Raw genomic sequence first — 21,833 nt, forward strand, 5'->3', positions numbered from 1 at the left:
CTGAAAGTGGAACTATTCAGGAGTGGGAGGAGTCATCTTCTTGTCCTCTTGTCATTGTTTCTTTCTGCCAGGTACAATGATGGCAGTGTGATAGTTCTCTCTGACCCCGCTGTTTCACTAAGCATATCTGCTCAAGGTTTGCCACACTTTTTTTCAACCCTAAAAGAAAGCACTCACCAACACAAGTCCTTCCATCCAGAGCCACCTCATAGCCATCATTGCAGAGACACTGGAACGACCCAATGGTGTTCACACACTGACCATTTCTGCAGAGCATTCCATTTCCACTTGCACACTCATCCACGTCTAGGACAAATAACATTGAAAGATGTCAGAAACATCAGCAACAATGGAAACTGGCTAAGTGAGGTTTCTGTTTCCACCATATCAACAAAGTAACTGGTAACACAATCTCATTTCAAAAGCAAGTGAGAAGAAATTACTCTATTATAAAATTGTCACAGCAGGAGTGGAACACAAATGTTTCTGTATCTTGGGCCAACATTCAAGTGGCTCTAGAAAAGGGAGCGGTGCAGAATCAGAGGCCTTTTGAGACTGACACCATAGGGTTACTTAATGGTACTTATGGCACTTCTGTTAGAAGGAGGAAGCCTCAGGAACACGTGCCTGTGCTCAGCACTCCTCACCTATGCAGTCATTGTTGTGTGAGAGGATGAAGCCCAGGTTGCAGCGGCAGTTGAAGGAGCCAATGGTGTTCCTGCAGGTTCCGTTGCCGCAGGCGTCTCTCTCACACTCGTTAATATCTACAAGGAACAGCAGAGAAATAACCCACTGCCACCACACTGAACACAAGGGCAAAGGATTATCACAGCTCTCAAAAAGAAGACTTTACATACATTTACACACCTTGGTATTAACATATACAAAAATAATGAAGGGTCCAACAATCATTTACTTTACTATGGCTCCTCTATCACCCTTCCCAAAGTAAGTGTAAGCTACTTTAATTGTAAGCATTCTGAAATCTCAATTTGTTCATACAACACACAACTGACAGCTGTGAATGGGTTAAATACAAAATCTCCTTGTTAATGAAGATGACTGTTTCTGAAAAAGGTTTTTTCCTGGCAAGAAATCTACCCTTCATTTACTCTGTTAACAAGTAAGTTGTATATAACTGCTGCATTGCAATATTAATCTATTAAATTTCTTGCCTAAAGGAATAAATGAGATATGATGCTCCAGAAAATTCTAAGATTAATATTTTCTTCAAAAATGAAAACAGCAGTAGTTCATTAGACAGGATATGTAATTTTAAAGGTTCACTCTATTTTACTGAGATGGTTTTCATTCTGTATCAGCTTTTAGTCATCTCTAATGGCCAGTTTTGCACCTCTGTCTGGTGGCAAATGGCTCACAATCTCAAATATTGTAATGCAACTCCTTATTACAGAGAGGACAGGCTTAGTAACTATTTTAATGGGAGCCTAAGCTCAGTTTAATTTGATATACTTGCCTATACACATTGTCCTGTCATCATTGGTTTTGAATCCATTGTGACAAATGCAGTAGAAGCTTCCAACAGTGTCAATACACTGCCCATGGCTGCAGATATTGGGGATTTCTTGACATTCATTCCGATCTGAAAACAAAGAGGAGCAGTGAAAGTTAAGGCTTCTAAACCACAAGGCTGGGAAGATGTGTTAGCAGCAACCAAGACAGTATACAGTGCATGGCCTAACTTAAAATAGTATTTTTAATTTATTAATGACAAAAATATTACCAAGTAAATCCTAGACAGTCATGGATGACCCTGAGAGCCCCATCCCCAGGACCTCTGTACATCCCATGGGGCTGTGAGTAACTCTGGATGGGTGTGCACTGAGGACCAAGCTGTCCCAAGGCTATTGATGAGAGCACTGCTAATTACAGCTTAAAGGAGGCAGAAGGAAAGCCAATGCTGTCTTAAGAACTCCTAATCTTCAGCTCAGGAGAGCAGAGACAAAAGAAAATCTATGACTCTCTGGTGCTTTGTGGGTAAATGAATAGTCATGTGAAAAACTAATTTATAAGAAAAACTATTTAGTTTACCACAATAGAGAGCACCAGAAGAATGCTATCTTGAAGGTAAGATAAATGCAGGACTGCTAGTGCTAGTGGCTGTGATATACTGGCTTTGACTCAATAGCACATAAACTACAGGGGTGTGATAGTTTTCCATGCAGTAGCATGGCTGATCCAAGGTGCTCCCAGCAGAGTGGTTGGGAATTTCCTTCCTTTGCTGGATCATGTACTTTATCAACCACTTGTATTTTTACTCTAATTGTGTAGCTTTATTTTCACCACATATAAAATAAGAGCTAAATACAGGGAAGTATTAGTATTTGTGCCAATTCATCTTTGGAATTGTAACCCATATCAGAACCTCCCCTTGCTCTTCCTGTACTCCTGCAATGAACCCTTAACAACAACAATTACATTAGGAACATATTGAATATTTACATGTGCCACTGCATAGCTTAACAAAGCAAAGTTTTAGTTCTCATAGTAGTGTTCTGATTTCCACTACACCCTTTTCCCACAAGGGTCACATGAAACAATGAAAAACTGCACTGCAAGGAAAAGTGCACTTCCTAAAACTCAAGTACTGAGAAGCAAAATCCCAAGGATCATGTAACTAGCTTCCATTGTAATTCTTATTTTGTTCAGAAATGTATATAGCATATAATATTTACAGCAGCTTGTCCCACTGCACTCTTTAAAATCTCAGCAATTCTTCAAGTAAGATAACTTGAATGCCTCTCTGGACTAAGATATTGTAAGAAAAAGCAAATAGATTAGAAAAGTTCAGTCCCACTCAAAGAGTATTTAAAAATAAAGTTATGGGCCCTGTTTAAATCTGTATCAAAGTTAGGAAATTCAAAAATAAGCTTTTCAAGTCAGTTATTGCATACAGGCAGGAAGATAAGTCTACCTTATCCACAGAGGCTCCAGCAGCAAGCAGGGAATTATTTGTAAAAATACAAGTGGAAAATAAATTGCTAAAACACATATAGAAAATCATAATGAAAATCAGAAAATACAGAAAGGTAGTGCACCAAATGGTCTTCCATTCCTAGATGTGACAAGGGCTAAAGAAAATGAAAGACAAACAACTACTTAGGTTTTTAACTCCCACTAATACATCCATGGGATGTGCCTGGAATTACCTCAATGATTACGGGATGCCCTAAAAGATTTTAAAAGAGCTCTTGAAGCTCAGCTCATCTCCTGAAATACCGACTTTGTGGGGAGGAGAGACGTTTTCCAAGGCCTTTAGAAGCCCCTGGTGCTGGCAGCACTCACCAGTGCAGCGCCCTGTGGATGTGAACCTGTAGCCCGGCTTGCAGTCGCAGCGGTAGCTCCCGGCTGTGTTCACACACTCTGCGTTCTGCTGGCAAACTGGGCCGTTCTGGCACTCGTCAATATCTGCCCAGACAAAGAGGAAGTTGAGTTTTATAGTAAGTGGAAAGATGTCAAAAGCATTTTTTTTAGCATGCAAGTATTAATTAGTAGCTTTCAATGTAAACACCATAAGAAAGCTTTAGGCAAAAAAAAACTTGATCAATTTTCTTTACTTCAGGTGCTGCAAAAGGAGAACTTTATCTCCCTAGAAATGTAATTGGTTTTCACTTAGAAGCAGCACAAAGAAGAAGCTTTTACTCAAAGCTCTCAGTGCCTTGCCTGCAGCTCCCATTGTTGCCAGCAGTCATAACACACAGCAGAGAATGACAGCAACTCATATGCTACCTTCAGTTTCTTCATTAAACTGACTAATACAATGTTAGGGAATGTTTAAACTAGAAATAAACAACCATCTGTTTCTATTTTTTACAAAAATATTTGTTCCATTAGAAAAAATTATTTTGGAATTAAAAAAAAATTGTGCTCATGATCTGACTCAATACTACTATTTTTTTCTTGGCTTTACTGTCAAATGTGAAAAAAAAGACATTACTTCCCAGTACTGCTGACTCATGTGCCTTCAAGGCCTTAGATGTCTGACAGAAAATATGGTATTTTCTATGCAAAAGAATTCAAAATGTCTGAATTAGCACAGACTTATTACACTGATAGCAGTATTTTCCCCTCATTAAAAATGCCTTCCAGGCTCTGGTTAGGCAGTGTCTGAGCTGCCACTGGTGAAACACCATTCCTCTGAATGAGAGGAGCACTCTACCTTCACAGATCAGGAGCTTGTCATTGTAGAAGAAGCCCACAGGACACTCGCACCGGAAGCTGCCAACCATGTTTATACAGATCCCATTTTCACACACTCCAGGAATCTCTCTGCATTCATCAATATCTGCAAGAATAATTTTTTTTAATGCTTGTACTGAGAACTTCATGGAATCTTCTGCTACAGAGTATGTCCTTATGCATTTGCCTTTAAGATAATTATCAAACATAATGCAAGCATCAGAATGTTCCCAACTGAACAGTTGAGCGAGTCACTCCACACTGTGGAAATTTAGGTATTTCCTGTTTTCTCAGGTTCTGACTCTTCTCTGTACTGAAGGTATATTCTGCTACAGAGGAATACAGAGGAAGACACGTCCTTCCTCATGTCTCCCACCCACAGCCCTGATGAACCTCATCACCTTCCCAAGTGCCACAGTGGAGTTGTTGGGAAGAGTCAAAGAGAGACAATGGAACTGTCTTTGGTTTAACACAGGAGAGCATGATTGAATGAAAACACCCATCAGAATTAGTTTTGCACTATTTTACCCTAGTTAATCTGAAAAGCCTTTCAGGGTCTTATGTAAGAGTTTGAAAGTGCCAATGACAGGTAACATCTGAAGTGCTGCCAACATGCTATTAATTAGATTGATTAAGCCAGGCAGCCAGGGTTTGCCAATGCTTTACATACACCCCAGTTAAGTAACTGATTTTGGCAGGAAAAAACCCAGCTGCTATTACAATTATATGGTTTACCTATTGGGTCCTTAAACATCTTAATATTCTGACATGAGAGAGTTCAGAGACTCCTCTGCCTTCAGTAAACATTGACATATGCACTGAGGTACACAGTCATAGAATATGGTGGGAAATTGTCAGCTGACAGGAGTTTCCATCAGATAATGTGGTTTTGTTTGTTTGGGGTTTTGGTGGGTTTTGTTTGTTTGCTTTGTTTTTCTGCTGGATCCAACCCCTAATTTTCTACATTAGATTCTGTAATTTTGAGTCCTCTCATATACAGGGCGAATAAAACCAGAACAATTTCTGTTTCTGAAACAAACACCTGGAGTAACTATATAAAACTTTAATCCAAATAGAGAGTAACATCATTGGACTGTAAGCAAACATTAGAGGGTACACAGAGCAGTGCCCCTGCAGAGGGCTCTCCCTTGATCCTGTGCCTGCAGGTGTATGGGACATGAGTGACCCCTGTGCAAAGCAGCAGGCTGAGGCTACAGCCTGGATCCCAAAGCAGCAGCTGAGGCTACAGCCTGGATCCCAAAGCAGCAGCTGAGGCTACAGCCTGGATCCCAAAGCAGCAGCTGAGGCTACAGCCTGGATCCCAAAGCAGAGGGAGAGCTGTGATTTGCACAGCTGTGAGAAGCTGTGCGTGCACCAGTCTCAGCACAGCCTGCAGGCACTGGCAGTGCTGGGGGCTCTGTGGGACAGCCCTGCTGTTTCCATTGGCTCCTGCACTGCACAGCCCTGTGCTGTGGTAGCCTGCAACAGCCCTGCACACACGCCAAGCTCTGCAGCTGCAGCTTCTACCTGTGCATGCTAGCAACATCCAAGGGCTCCCTGCTGGTGCTGGGCCCAATTAGCTGAGCAGACTCTGCAACAATCTGGACTAATGCTAATAGCTACAAAGAGAAACTTTGCTTCCAAGCAATGACCTTGTAAATAAATATTGTGAATTTCTGTAACCTCTTTAAAAATTACATTCCCCACTTTACTAGAAACATTTTCATTGAACTAGCTAAACACTGCACGACAGAACAGCTTCGTGCTAAAGCATCTGATTACTGCCTATATGCCATCTCTGTTTGTTACAGGGTACATTATCTGCTTTTCATTTGCATTTTAGTGTAAATGAAAACAAAAGGGAGTCCCATTAGGGATTTACTCAATTCCTTGTCCTAAAATTCCTCCTCTCTCTCTCTTTTTGTTTTGCAATTTGTTACTCACGATTCAAATGTAACACACAATAACATATGTGAGAAATATTCCAGCTGAGCAGAAAAAAGGATTTTTGTGTCAAACCAATACCCAGGGGGACTGATGTGAAATGTCAGACTAAATCTTGCTTCAGTTTGAAGGAAAGACTCCCAGTTCCTCTCAGACCAAATGCTGGTTGGCCTTACTCCCAGACCTCTCATTCCCACTATCTGTGCCCTGCTCATGTAGCCCTGATTACAGTTTCTTTGGAGCTCTGTGTTGCCTTGATTACAAGCAGCAACTGTCACTGCTGCCAGCAAGGAGTAGCCAGTTTGCACTCAAGTTTGACTTAAACAGAGGGTTGAACTCCATCACACTGTTTAATTGTTATTCCTCACATGAAAAAAACAAACAAAACTGGGAAAACAAACCTCCCCTCCCTCTTCCCTGGGCAGAGGTAGCATGGAATTTAGTTCAAAACATAAATTACAGCTCACCAACTGGTAATCCTGTATAAATGTCAATGAAGAAGCCAGGCCTTTGACTTCCACAGAGTGTGGAGAATTCATCTGCAACAGGAAAGCAAAGCAGTGATTGAAGCATTTGGAATTAATCAACAGTCAAAAAGTCATCATATGCTCTGGCCAAGAAAGTTCTTCTACTCTTTCAGAACGTGCGGAGCATGCAGAGGTAGGCAGCCCCTTTCCCAAACTCACCATGCCTGTTCCCTTGGGTTCTCATTCAGTTGGGATCACATGCTGATTTTGCTCTGTTTATGCCTATCCCTGTGCACTACAATGTTTGCACACAATTTCAGATCTGACTTGTAAAAACCTGAACTGTAAGTGGGAAGAATCAAGTGTCTAGGAAGTTGCTCTTGAAGCAAACCACCTCAAACCAGAGTGGATGTCCTGAAGTCTCACCCAGTGTGGAAGAGTCCTGTGTGCCCATGCAATTAGCAGAGACACTCCTACATTTTACATTTGGCTGCTCAACACAGATCACTCCCAGAGCACACCAAGGTATCTCTGCCAGCCCCCAGCCTGCACAAAGGCCCTTCATGGCAAACAGCAATCAAGGCAGAGCAGAGCAGATCCTGTATTTGCTGGAGCAACACCAATAAAGTCTTGGTCAGTGCCTCAACACTGGATCAACAAAGCAAGGAGATGGATTAATCAATATAAAGCATGAAGTCTCTGAGACAGTGAAACTGGCACAAGGCAGGCACAACCCAGCAGCACAGACACAAACCACTCCACGTATGCCTGCATCATGACTAGGGCTGGTCATCTCCAGGACAAAGAGGCAACTAATCCCTTCATTTTAGACACATGAGAGCAAAAAAAGACATAGCATCCCTAATGGTGTTACACTCACTAAGAGTGATTATGACGTTACCAAGGCCTTGCAATGCAAAAATGTACCTGTGCTTGGGATAGGACACTGCTCACAAGGCTTATTCCAGGCACGCCCAATGTTGTAGGAACAGCAGCACATTTTCTTGGTCATATTGAAGAGCAGCTCTCCATCACAGGTTTGATTGTCAGCATAGTAATTTCTATAACACAGACTTCTTCTCATATCTGTGAAAATTAAGAAAACCTCAGGCCAATGCAGTAGGCAACTCTCAGGGGAGATGATCTCCCTGGCCCAAAGCACTAAGCTAAAGCTTTAGAGAAACCCCAGCACACACCCATGCAGTTGTTTCCTCCATTGACTTGCATGTAATCAGGAGGGCAGATGCAGGTGTAGTTTCCAACAGTATTGTAACACGTGCCAGGCCCACAGATGCCAGGTGTCTCACACTCATTCACATCTAGAAGAGAACAAACAGGCAGTGAGTGAGTGGCCACAGAAACTCTCTTGTTGTGCTTCTGAGAACAAAAATGTCTCAGTAATGCCTGAGGTAGGAAGGTGCTGGTGGAGAAGAGCTGAAGGGGCTCTGAGGAAGGTCATGGTGGAGCGAAGCCACACAGAAAAGGAAGTGGCAGCACAGGTGGCCATGGAAAGCCCAGCTGTGATGCAAAGATGGGAACTCTGATATGTGTGAAAGCTCAGAAACAGCAATTTGACTTTTGCATCTGTTGCACAAAAATAGTGTTTGAGAATCTTCTCCATTCTGGACTCTAAGATCTAGAAAAGAACCAGGTGGCTCCCTGTGGAGTCCCTACTGAGCATTGCCTGAGTGGGGAAAGTGAGCCGTGTTTTCAACACAAGATGTCACATTTACTTCATCAAGAGACTAAGTTTTCTTTAAAAAAATCTAACCAAAATCAAACCAACTCCAAAACACCTCAGTTCCCAAAAGTTCAAAAACATTTTCCCAGCCTTAAAACTTTAGGGTATCTTTGACAGACCACTCAGCATCTGTCGGGCTACATAAGCATAATGTGGATGAAGCACTTTGGTTCAGTTTTAATTTAGGACCTGAATGTTTTGTATTTCTGCAGTGGTTTGCACCTCATGGGCACTACATTAACATTATTAACAATCTGGAAGACCAAAGACAGAATGGACAACAGGAAACTTTGGAACTTGATGGGTTGCTTAAGATTTTATATCCAGCACACCTTGAGAGTGGCACATGATGTGACACATACTTGTGATTGTGCTGTGGAAAGGAACATGTTTTGCAGTAAAACCAATATTTTCAGTTGATGACTTGATAAGCAGGGGTGAAAAAGCAGTGGAAAAATACATGGACACACCAGTCCACCAGATTCATGGGGAAAATTTCTTTTATCTGACTGCTTATTCATTGCCCATTACCAAACAGCTATTTTTTTATAGCCAGTTACCAAATTATGTCTTACAGAAAAAAATGCTTGGACTTTCAGGTTTTGATCAAAATATGATAATAAAAAACCCCCTTTCATCTATTTCAACATGGTCAAGAAGGAATTTTCACACTCTTAATGCAATATTTCAACTTGTTCAATTTTACCACCCTATAGCTTTCCAGTGCTTAGTCTGGTTGTGCTCCTTTTCAAGGAAAGATTCATTCTCTGCATATTGATCTGTCTTTATTTTCAAAGAATAAAGCAGAAGTCTAGTTAAGTGAAAGCTCCATACCATCACACACTCGAGTCTCTTCATTCAAGTAGTATCCTGATGGACACTGACACTGGAAGCTCCCAAATGTATTAATACATTTTCCTCCTTGGCAAAGTCCAGGCAGTTCTTGACATTCATCAATATCTGTCCAAACAAACACATAAACATTTTATTAATGTTTGCAATGGAAAAAAAAAAAAGACCCTCACTACAGAGTTTTACAATTTCAGACATGTAAACATAAATAATTGCAAATATTACCTTCTAATATAACTGTGATAGGGTTTGGTCTGAATCCTTCCCCTCCAGGGCAAAGAACCTTATATTCAGCTGGAAACAAAACAGATTTATGAGCATATGATAGTAGAAACAGTTTCAGCACAATTGTTTTTGAAAATAGATCAGATAATTACAGATAATTTAAATGTAAATTTACAAAGTAACCAGCTAGAGACACTAGATTTTACCCTGTAACATTATCTGTTATTCCATTTCATAAACAGTTCAGTAGTCTTCAGTGTAAGAGCAAACTTTCTCAGAAGAAACAATAATATTCTGACTAAATAATCTTTCTGAAAGAATGGTAAAGTTTTTGGTGAAGACCAGCGGAAGCCAGCCCCTTGCATGCCCACAATAAATGCACACCAGTATTTGAGCTATTTTAGCTATTCCTGGCTAAATGAGGAAAAAACCCGCCAAACACATGGCTGTGCTCAAGCCAGGCAGTGCAGACTTACTTGTGTTCACCAGTGGGCAGTGCTCACAGGGAACTCCCCAGGCTTTGCCCAGGGAGCAGCAGCAGGAGGCCTTGGAAACGCCCACTCCAATCTCATTGCTGCAGAAGGTGCCGCCGTTATCCCCCCGAGTTTTGATGTCCAGGTAACAGTTGCCAGACCGTGTATCTATTCACAATGCACACAATGACAAACACATCTTAGGAGAGAGCAAAACACAGCACATCCTCCCGGGGTGAGGGACACCCACAGATGGCTGCCATTTCTTGCAGGACACAAAAGCAAGTGAGTTGTGCTGCCCAGCGGGCCCCAGCATTTCCACTTAGGTAGGTTGCTGCTGCTCCATATCTTGGCTTTTTTGGACTTTTCACAAAGTAGGAAATTTACTTATTGAGTCCAAGGGCATGTCAGCGAGGCTTTTTCTCATTTTCACTCACATTTTCCCTGACATTAGTACATCTTTCCAGTTCCAGATATCCACTACTCTCTCCTCTACTCAAGGTTTACAAGCAGGAAAGCATCTACTAAATGTTAGGAATTTCAAACACATTATAATTTGAGAAGCATCCTACACCCACTTAAACAAACAAAACCAAGGAAATATTAGGATTACTAAGCAGTTGGAGCCTAATACAAGAGCATTTCCATTGGTCATGAAGCTGCACCCAGCCAAGTGCACTCAGTGCTCCAAGAGCATGGGTGGCTTCATGCCACAGCTTCATTTGCCTGCCATCTTGGGGCCAGCTGGATGTGGACTAAAGTTTGTTGAATTTTAAAATTGTCTCCTGCTTGCTGTAAATTGTGGACAGCTCTTACAAGCCCCAGGGGGTTGCTTCTGGCAGTGGGGCACTGCTGGCATGCTGCATCAATTCTGGACATGCTCCTGCTGCCCTACTCCAGCTTCTAAGCCAGGGGCGGTGAGATGGGAATTGAAGAGCCTGATCAAGCCCTTTCCCATGACCCAGGACTTTATTCTTAAGCAGCCAGCTTGGAGCCCCTCTCTGGAAGCTCCCTTGTGAACAGCACAGGGAGTGGTCCCTTACCAACGCATCCAACGCGCGTGGGGTTCAGCTCGAAATCCGGAGGGCACTCGCAGGTGTAGCTGCCAGCAGTGTTGATACACGTGCCACTAATGCACGTTGTGGGGTCTGCACATTCATTAACATCTGCAAGAAAAACACAGCATGTCCTAGGCAAATACTCCAGGACACTCAAGAGCACTGTGATACATCAGATACCGTATGCTGACCATCACAAATCCATTAGTTATGAGACAGTGGTCTCCAGAAAGCTCTAAAAAATAAACAGGCATCTTAGAAGAACAGTAGTCTGAGATGAATTCATCATTTCATAGGAGAAAGAAAAAAAGCATTTTTCCTGAAAAAAATCAATCTATGAACAAGATTCACATAAAGTACTAAAAAAGAACTTAAGGGAAAAATACAAGACAAGGCCATAGCTTACCATCCAGTACTGCACAAAGCACAATACATCTCTGCCAGAGGGATTCTCTGTTCTGTTTTTCCCCTTCTTAAGGGGATATCAGAGGTGGACAAAGAACAGTAAAGAGGAGCATAAAAAAGATATGGTGAATCCTGTGTTATACAGTAGAGAAGTCTGTATTTTCCTACAACCAGTTTGATTTGTACAGCTTCTTAAAAGAATTTCCCAAGGAGCTGACTATGGCACTGACAGCAGATTAAAAGGCATGCTGTGCAGAGTTTTACCTGTGCAGTTGCCACCACTTCTGTCCAACTCGTAGCCCACTTCACACTCGCATCGGAAGAGTCCAGGGAGGTTATGACAAGTACCATAGACACAGATGTTAGGAAGTGAGCACTCATCAATATCTGATTAAGGAACAGGAAGAGAAAAATATGAGGTTTCCTGATCTTTTTGAGACATAGAGAACTGCAGACATTTTCAGCAGCATGGATCTGGAAGACAACAGCTTCTGCACATCAAGTAAGACAAGAAAAAGAAACATGGAAAATTTATGTTGGAGCCTAAGGAATCTAATCCATAATGATTTTTTGAGAAAACGGCTCCTTCCAATATCTCTGGAAGCTATGCCAGAAACTATCCCAGCTTATTAGTGGGCTAATCTGACAAGTAGAAATATTAAAGATAGCAGAAGACATGTCTTAATAAAATGAAGTTTATTAAAAATCAGCAGTCATCTGCAGAAAGCTGGACACCAGCAAGAGCTGTGTCTAAAGGGGAACTTCAAAGCTTGGCAAGCAGACACTTTTGTGTCTTTTCTTCAAATCACTGAGTCTGAACCAGCATTTACTGAATGCCACATGCACTGCACAAAGAACAACTAATTTGATACAATAAAAAGTGTGTGTTTACAAAGGACCTTAAAATACTGCACTTAGTGTACACAACTAAGACATGAAGGCAAGTCTGTTTTAGCAACAGGAGCTAGCCTTTCAAAAAGCTAAACTTAGCTAAAAGATTTGAAAGTAAATTGTTTCGTGAAACATTATGGAACCTAATATTGGTTTTGTTTAAAGAAACTCACTTAAATTATTTGACTCAGTAGATTTCTAAAAAATACACAGAACACTTTTCAGGGGAAAAATCCTTTTTAAAGTGATGTACTTATGAACGCCATTAAATATCAGTTGTCATGAGTTATTGCTATGTCAGATGATAGGGCTGCAACTCCTTGACTGACTTAACTCATTAATGCTATAACAAATGAGGATTTCAAATGTTCAAATCAAATATATTGCCTTAATCACATTGGTAACATGTTTATTATTTGATTGTTTTGAATCTTTGCATATGCAAAGCTCTTATGAATGAGCGGTAAACTATTAACAGCTCACTTTTGAAATTGAACAAATAGTCACACTGGATTTTTTTTTTTTTTGGTGTAGTCATACAGACTTTCTGCAAGGCTTCGCACTCTGATTCTGCACCTCACAGAAGCCATCAAAGCATTTGCATTGCATTGGTTACCAAATCACTGCTTTTCAGCTTCAGACATACCAACGAGAACTAACAACTTTTTCTGTTTAATTGTTTTTAATAAAATGAAGATCTGGACATCAATGATCAAGAAGAAATGGCAGCTATCAGTGCCATTTGGATCACCAATCAGACCCCAAAATAAAATATCATAAGATAGGCTTTCAAAAGCTGTTCTATTTATATATAGCAGGTAGATGAACATCTACAGATCCATAATAAATGTATCAAGTGCAAAAAAGCAAATACATTAAAAAAATTCATGCAGTTCTCAATACAACCACAACAGCAAACAATTGTAAAAAATTGGAACATTAAAACAGTATTAAGGCAGAATCTGTTGAGTGTTGTTCAAAGCTTACAAAGAATTACCTTCACATGCTTTCCCATCTACGCTTGGCAAAAATCCCATTTCACATTCACAGCGATAGCCTCCAGGGGCATTGAGGCACTGCCCATTTTCACAGAGATTCAAGTTTTCTGCGCATTCATCGAGGTCTGTAAAAGGAAGGGATATTGCAAGTTAGCAGTAAAGATGTTTTTCTCACCAACATTTGAGCTGAAGCATTCAGTGCTCCAAGAATTTTAATTATTCTATCTGAACATGTGCAGAAGAAACTGCAATCTAGCTATGTGTATATGTAACAGCTCTGTATATTCCTGACATATTGCAAATACAGCTTCTAATCAAAAGGAAAATCTTTAGGAGACTTGTATAGTAGCTCCCGTTAATAACAACTGGAGGCAGTCACAGGGTCAAATTTAGACTCAGAATGAGCACATGAAATTTATTATAGCTATTGTTTCTATTACAGCAAAGCCTAGAGGCAGTAATTGGAAAAAAAAAAAAAGGAGGTTTACTATGCAGTGAGCAAGTGAGCAAACACAGGGTAATAGGCAGTTCTCCATGCCAAACATCAAAACACTGACAAAAAGAACTTCATCAAAACTAAACTGCAGGTTAACAGCTGACGAGAGAAACAGCCTTCCTACCGGACTCCACTCACCTTTGGATAGATCATGGCCCTTACTCTCAAGCTGAAATGTTACACATCACCAAAACACCTCCTTATTGCAACACAGTCTGGCTGGCAGTAAGAGTTCTGAAAAGTCCATGGCTGGTAAATCAAAAATCACCTACCAGGGAGAATGCTGCACACTGCACACTTTGGCAGAGGGCTTACAGAGCATTTGAGTGCTCTAGCTTGAGTCCCAGACACCTCTTGAATTCACAAACAATAAAGAATCCAAATAGAAAAACGTTCTACTGAATGCAGAGTTCTGTAAGCAGTTCATCTGAAGGGTGTAGCTTACAGACTCCTGGAAATCATCATACAGGAAATTAACAAAGAGCACTGGGTTAGGATGGCCACTAAGGAAGCTGAATCAGATTCAAGATGAAATTACACTGAGAGAATTAAACAGAATTCCAAGGTCTGCTTAGAATTTGGAATTATTCAAACCCAGCCTTAAACCTGATAATCCAGATTCTCAGATGCTCTAAAAACCTGCTGCAGCTGATAGAGAGCTGCTGATTTGCACCAGCTGAAAAGCTGGCCCACCAGCTCTGTGACATGGCTCTGCTCCAGGCAGCAACATCCCAGCCACACTGCAATCCTCAGTGCAAGAGCAGGGCTCCTCATGACTAAGCACACATGAACTAATCTGCTCTTCAAAGCAGAAGACTGAAGTGTGGGTGGGAAACGTCTCCCTAGCAAAGTTTTATAATCTCATTTACAGTTTATAAAATGAGGTTTCAGAAGCAGCTACTTCCTTCATTCTACATGCCAGCACTGCATCCTGACAGCAGCTCTCAGGATGATGGAGCAAAGCAGACAGACATCACACACTCACTTGAGGAAAGGACAAACTTTTTAGGCAATTTTGTGAAGTAATTTTGATGCATATGCCCTACTATTTAAGTGTTAAGGTGAGTAGCCAATGGACTAGTTTACTAACTAGCCAAATTACATATTCAAGCATTGTTTTAGAAATTTTGCCACTCATTTAAACTAACAAGAAAAGCAGAATGAAAAATTACATTTTATCAAGGGAAAAAAAGGATTGAGTTAGACTATGTATAATATATAATATTTCTTTTAAGCTGTGGCAGCCTAGGTGAGGAGAAGACAATTAATGATGACATATTAATGAAAATTTCAAATGTTTAAAAGCTGGTTTTGTGCATTGGATCACAGAATAACTTAGGCTGCACGGAGCTGATCCTTTGCTCTCCTGAGCTCACCTGTACAAGTGAAGCCATCCCCAGTGTAACCCTCTTTACACAGGCAGCGGTAAGAGCCCATCGTGTTCTTGCAGTCAGCGTGTGGGCTGCACATGTGGGTTCCATTGGAGCACTCATCCAGATCTTTAAAGTAATAAAACAGGGGAAAAAATTAGTTAAAAACCCATACAGGAATACAAAGTTTAAGTAGTGTATGGCACACAGAAGCTCTACTTTAAATAATCTTCCATAATAAAACCCATACATATGTGTGGCCATCTGACTGAAAAAGTGGGGAAAGGTTATTTGCAGCCCACCAAAGAAGTCTGACAAGCTAACTGTGAGGAAGCTCCAGGCACTCAGTACTAAGGCCTGTACCTTGTTTTCAAGGGGAGCACCAGGAGGCCCTCACTGCCTCCCATCAGCTGCCCTCAAGCACAAAGCATCTCTGTCCATGGTTCAGTCTGTTCCCGTCATTTCACAAACCAAACAGGAGATAAAGCTGATTTCACAGATACCATGGTGCAGGACTTGTCCTCCAACAGATCATGTCAAATCAACCTAACAGTTCAATAACCACTTGCCTTCACATTTTATAGGTGTAGTATTACTTTTTTCAAAATTGCTAGAACCCCATTGTGGTCTGGCCTTACAAATAAATACAAATGCATAAGACTCTCACCTGTGCACTTGATACCATCTCCAATCCAGCCAGGGCTGCAGCTACATTTGAAGCTTCCTGCTGTGTTTGTACATATGGCGTGTCTGTCGCAGTTATGGGCTCCAATTTCACACTCATTGATATCTGTAAACAGAGATGTTTGAGCAGCTCATGGAACCACTTTCTCATATCCAGACAACTGACACTAGAATTTCTCAAGAAAGGCAATGTGAACATGAAAGCAAGACTGCATTTTTTACAACATGACATTTAAAAAGGAAGCTGAAGATGAAATCACAACAAAGGAAAGGAAAGGAAAAAGGAGCACGTAGCGCATTTCAAACATGCTGCCCCACTACCTGTTCTTCTGATAGGCACGTAAAGCAGTGCTGCTGCAGCTCACTCCAAAGGATATTTCAGAAGGAAGACAGTACCTCAGGAAACAGCCTTCCCAGAGAGCCCATCCTGCAGAGATGGGCAGAGTCTGCAGAGAGGGACTACAACAGTGGCTCCACACTGCAGAGTTTGCTAAAAAGTGTCAAAGGAAACTCTGCTGCCCAGGGATTCCTGGAATGCAGCACTCCCACAGCCCCCAGCACAGATGCTGATGAACTCCAGCCAGGCACCACCAGCTGGCTGCCCCTAGGATTGTCCCCAGGCAGGGAACGAAGCAGGTTCTGCTGGGCCAGGGGCTGTGTGCAAGGCTGGGCACAGGCTGTTCCACTGCATTTACCAGGAGAGCTGAGCAGCTCATCAGGCAGGCAGTTAATTAGGAACTCAGTGAGAAGTCAGCATCCTTGGAGACACCAGGCAGCAAGTCATTCAGTCTTCAACATGCATGGTCATGCCAGCACATTCTATTTCAGTACTTGCTATTTTCACGTTATTTTCATGTTTGGGCATTCTCTGGCAATGTCAAAATGTATAGACTACAAAAAAAACCCAAACTGGACTCCATTCTTCCTGCTCTTCTCACTAAGCATTATTAATGCTCCATATAAGTAGTTGAAGAATGTATAAACTAAAAGGTGATGTTTTCAGAAGTTATTACTGGTAACTGAAACAAAACTGGTGGGGATTTTCTTGCCTATCTGAGCTTTGGATTTTACAGTATTTTCTGTAACTGCCCTATTGAACTGCACTTTACCTCCATGCAGGATGTAATCTACCTAGGGTCCACATCAAACCACTTAAAACTAATACCCATTTCTCAGCCTTCCCAGGTGTCTTTGATCTTGCTGTAAGCCAAACCATCTCCCTCTGTAAAACAGCTGATGGAAAGGCAAAACAAGCTCATAACTCTATGTGATTCCACAGACAAAAACCCAGCTCAGACCCTCCAGAAAGGCATCAGCCATCAAATATGTAACAACCTTTGGGATTTCCAGCCCCAAAATCACAGACTTCAATTTCCCTATGATTTTACCTGCAAACAATTAGCTCTTTAAAGACGGTGAAGTTGTGGAGCTAATGCAGAAAGTGACCAGATATCACCTTAACTATTTCCTTTAAAACACTTTCTTAAGTTTTTCTGTCCACACTTCTCTAGACAAAAGGCTGTGTCCTTTCACTATGCCTTGTACACATATTTTGCCTTTTCATAAAGGCAACATACGACTTCAAAAAGCAGACTACATCTGTCTATTATCCTAAAATTAAATATTCAAGGCCAGAAAACACCCAAAATGACTGCTGGCTGGGAGGGATGGGGCGTTTGTTTGGTGAGTTTTGTGCTTGCTTGAGGTTTTATGTTGTTGAGATTTTGGGGGTTTTTCGTGATTTGGTTTTTGGGCTTTTTGTTTTGCTTTGTTTGTTTGGGGTTGGTTTTGTTTTGTATTGTTGTGGTTTTTTTTTTTTTTTTTTGGTGGGTTGGCTTTTAATGCTTTGGAGTTTTTGTAGTCTGTTGAAGTGGAATTTAATCCAATCTTGCTTTTCTGAGTCTCTTTCTAAGCAAGGCATTGCTTTGACTCAAAACTCCAGACATGAGCATTCCCATAATCTGAATGCTGACATCTAGATATGAATCTAAATCTGGCAGCTGGAATCTACCATTAATGAATGTTAACTCCAGGCCTGAAAACATGCAAATGGACACTTACTTCTTAAAACTTAAAAAAGGGTCAGGAGCAAATAATCTCAGAGCAGTTTTGCCTTTAGCATGTGCAGAAACTCATGAAGATAACATCACACTAAACAGGAAACTTGCATCTGTCAAAAAATCTTAAGGGTGGCCTGAAAAAAATGCAACTCATTTTGGCTTGGGGAAAGACTGGAAGGAATTTAGAGAGGTCAGCTACAGTATACACTGACATAAAAAAGCTGAGACAAACACTCTATATTTTAACCTTTACATGATTTTAAACTCCAAACTGTTAAACTGCTCACATTAAGACTCCACTGTATTTGATTGTTTGGTGCTTTTAAACATACAATCACCAGCTTCCTTATACCCTGCAGAGCACAACAAAACACAAAAAAAACCCATCACCAGAAGAGAGGTTTCTGCCAAGAATTTTTTTTTAAACCACCAGCAAACACAAACAGAAACTTGCATGCAACAGCTATACCACAATGAAGTCATGCTCAGGCTCAGATTTAAGAAAAATCAAGCCAAACTTTCCACTCTCCATAAAGTGACTGTGGGCTCCATCCCACCAAGCACTGACCCACTGACACATTGTACCTGAGAATCCCCGCTAACACCTCCCAGCAGAACAGCAGCACCACAACACTGGGGCCCTTGCAGTGGACACTTGTTCCCCATCAGCTGTTTGACACACACTCTAAAAAGCTTAGAATCTTCCTTGGAATGAATGCTGCAAATATAAATCTATACCCAAACACGGGTATTTATAATGGGTTCAACTTTCTCAGGCATCAACCACTGAAATGTCATTCCAGTTGCTTTGAATAAAAAAAATATCTTTTCTCCAGTAAAAATTTTCAATAGATTTCCACACTTTTTTGCCTGGGTAAAGATCAAATAGGGAATGCAAATTGTATTCTCGAATGCCATCTACCTTTAAAGGCACATTGCAGGGCTTATTTCCATGATGTATGGAAAGTTTTTTCAGATATTTAAATGAAAGATGATTGAGGCATATAAAATACCATCACTGGCTTCATCCCAGATTTTACTTCTTTTCCCCTGTGTTTAACTCTGATGTTGTTTTGCTATAATCCCAATTCTTTCCTTTCATTGCACAGCTGAGTTGTAAGTCTACATTTATTATGCTGCCATTATTTCCAAGGCAAAAGAGATCTCAGACCAAACATGGCTCTGTGTAAACAGTGCACTGAAATCATTGGAATTTATGCCTTCTTATACTGGAGCTTAATATGGATTTATGTTGCCATAAGTATTGAATTATGGCTTCACAGAATGAAACAGAAAGGAGAAGTTGAGCTCTGTAGGGGAAAAATTAACTCAAGATCTTTAATAAAAGCATGAGTCCAGTTCTGTCTCCCTGTTCTGTCTGCATGGCAGTACAAACAGTACTATACTCTTCAAATACTCCAGCTAGTTCCATTTAATTGTCTGAAGACAAAGGCACTGCTCTGAGTAAAGGTATCATGACCCAAAGAGCACCCACGAGGACACTACTGAAGTCAGGGTTTCACACAATGATGGCTTATTCCCACTGACTTCATGGGGATTTTCACTACAGAGTAAAGGAGTGAGTCACTGATTTATATCAACCTTCTCCTTCTGCCTCCAGCATGAGTCCGTGACAAGCCAAGGAAAATAAAGACATTCCAGTCAGAGACTGACACTGCATCCTCAGCCGGTCCCACTGTGCCCCAGTGCTGCTGCACACATGTTCTCAGCTTTGCAATTGCACAACTCCCATTCCTACTAAGAGAGTTGTCTGCCTACAACAGATGAGAATATGCACAATAAATAATATGCAGGTCTGACATCATAACAATCCTAAGCACTCTGGGGAAACAAACCTGTCAGTCACCCTGTTTTGTTGGCTCCTTCAGTTCTCTTCTTTGGACAAATATTTTTTCTCTCGAGCCTTTGCCAATTAATAAAGTGTCTCTCCCATTAATCACAGTGGCACAAACTTTTAGGGCTCTCAATGTGTGTGCAGAAAAAATACATCATATATACCTGTCACCCTTTGCCTATGCTCGCAAAATGCGGCAACCAAAGGAAAGAAACTGCACAACACACCCTTACCCACTCTGGAAGTGGATCACTGAAGCTGGCCAGAGAGGAGCATGGCAATAAGTCACTGTTTCCTCACCTACATTCTAGAAACATTCCTTTGCATTTGAACAGAATGATAGTGTACACTAACTGAAGAAAATTCACATGTTCATCACTGGGCATGAAATCCTCCAGGTACTCTGTGTACTGTTTTCTATTAGGTTTCATTGGGCTTCAATGGTCTACAAGAATCCTTAGCAAACTGTAAATTTAATTCAGACTCCACCTATAAATCAGTACTGTTTGTCAGCAATTATGCAAATCCCTTAAGCATTTTCTGACTTTTACATTTTTTTGGCAGTCTCTGCATATCTGTGCATTTTACTGCACTGACGTTTCGCTGGCATCGTGAGCCTGGGCCCAGTTCCCCAAGGGCCAGTCGTCTGGTGGAAGTCACAAGGCATTTCCTCCTCCTGGGCTGCTGCCCATGTAATCAGGTAGGAAAAACTAAGGCTTTTTAGAGGGAAAAGACTGTGAATTTCATCTTGGCGGTCATACTAGTTGAAAAATACATGGGAAAAAATTCCCTATTCTCATCTTCCTATATGTAAAATTGTTTTCTCTTTTGGAATCACTCTCAGATTTTATTCAGCATACTGTAGTCTTGGAGTTTCACATGGGACAGTTCAGCTCTTGCCTGCTATCCATCCTTACATCATCAGCACACTGAGGCACAGCGTGTTATTGCTGGACAGATGCCTACTGCCAGTACACTCCTCCTGTAATACCCCCCTTTGGTGGGCAGGATTTCATTATCATCCTCTGGTATTTGGCCTGACACAGCCAGCTCCCAGACTCATGATGGCAAACATATGCTTCACTGGTACCAGAACTCTCTTGTGCCACCAAGCCTGAAACACAATGTATTATTAATGGCCAGAAGCCACGAATAATGGAGAGGAGAGTACATTATACAAGTCACAAAATATTATGGCTCTATTTCTGAGGGCAAATGACAGGCTCACCTTTTCCTTTCCCTGCCTCAGATGTCTGACCTCTCTAGACCCAAGTTCCTGTCAGCCATGCAAGCATGCAGTGTGCACTCACTCTTCCTGTATCCACTAATGCTGTCATCAGTGGAAGATGCTTCACACCAAACCCTCCAAGCTCACAGCCCACACCAAGGCTGCAGCTGAGTAACTCCCACCAGCCTTCCTCCACATGGCAACAGCATGGCCCTTGCAGAATCAGAGCCTGGTCTCAGCCTCCCAACTCCCTGAGCCTGCTAAGGAGAAATCCAGCTGACTTGTAACATATTCCTTTTTGATCTGTTGGCTATGTTGGGAAATTACTGCCAAGTTCACCTCTTGCAGTCTGACTCTGTGAAGACCACGTTAAGCTTGTCCAAGCCCCCCTCCACCAGGAACAACCAGTGGGGGTGTGCACACAGCCATAACTGCAAGGATGGATGGGAGAGAGTCAGAGAGGAATTTGTTTCTCTTTGAAAATATCAGAGCAAGTTTAAGTCTCTACATCAACAGTGAAATACTGCAGATTTACAGGCAGTAATTCAGTGGTGATGAATCACAAAATACAAACCCAAGTTCCAAAGCAGGACTTCATTTCTGCACAAGCACATGTATACTTTATAGACAGAAAAAGCAGAGACAAGATATTTGTCATAAAGCTCGGTGATCTGGAACTGAGATAGGGGAAAACACAGCAATCTCCTCTCTAGTGGCTGCATACCATTGCCTGCCTAGGAAAATCTAAAATGAACTGTTCTAAGCCTGGATTATCACAGTTTGCCCTGTGAATGGAAATTAAGTCATTCACAGCACTTGATGTTGGAAAGCTGCATCTACAACCTGTATTTTTGCATAGTATTTTTAAAATCGTGGTTTTGTTACT

General features: G+C 41.3%; 1 protein-coding gene across 6 annotated transcripts in view; it reads right to left on the bottom strand.

Moving 5' to 3' along the window:
- Window positions 1–21,833, bottom strand: part of FBN1 (fibrillin 1) — a 141,496-nt gene that overhangs the window by 20,320 nt on the left and 99,343 nt on the right. For all 6 annotated transcript variants that reach the window (XR_010441528.1, XR_010441527.1, XM_064721767.1 and 3 more), the window contains 16 exons: window positions 15,788–15,910; window positions 15,127–15,249; window positions 13,254–13,379; window positions 11,630–11,752; window positions 10,946–11,068; window positions 9,906–10,070; window positions 9,430–9,498; window positions 9,187–9,312; window positions 7,808–7,930; window positions 7,539–7,697; window positions 6,612–6,683; window positions 4,181–4,306; window positions 3,307–3,429; window positions 1,478–1,603; window positions 648–764; window positions 178–306 (listed from right to left, as the gene is read on the bottom strand). Coding sequence is in view for 4 of the 6 variants with exons in the window: in XM_064721767.1 (XP_064577837.1) it covers window positions 178–306; window positions 648–764; window positions 1,478–1,603; window positions 3,307–3,429; window positions 4,181–4,306; window positions 6,612–6,683; window positions 7,539–7,697; window positions 7,808–7,930; window positions 9,187–9,312; window positions 9,430–9,498; window positions 9,906–10,070; window positions 10,946–11,068; window positions 11,630–11,752; window positions 13,254–13,379; window positions 15,127–15,249; window positions 15,788–15,910 (1,953 nt within the window). In the remaining 2 variants the exon portion in view is untranslated. The remainder of the gene's footprint in view (window positions 1–177; window positions 307–647; window positions 765–1,477; window positions 1,604–3,306; window positions 3,430–4,180; window positions 4,307–6,611; window positions 6,684–7,538; window positions 7,698–7,807; window positions 7,931–9,186; window positions 9,313–9,429; window positions 9,499–9,905; window positions 10,071–10,945; window positions 11,069–11,629; window positions 11,753–13,253; window positions 13,380–15,126; window positions 15,250–15,787; window positions 15,911–21,833) is intronic.

The sequence above is a fragment of the Zonotrichia leucophrys genome, chromosome 10 (assembly GCF_028769735.1).
Source record: "Zonotrichia leucophrys gambelii isolate GWCS_2022_RI chromosome 10, RI_Zleu_2.0, whole genome shotgun sequence".
NCBI lineage: Eukaryota > Metazoa > Chordata > Aves > Passeriformes > Passerellidae > Zonotrichia > Zonotrichia leucophrys.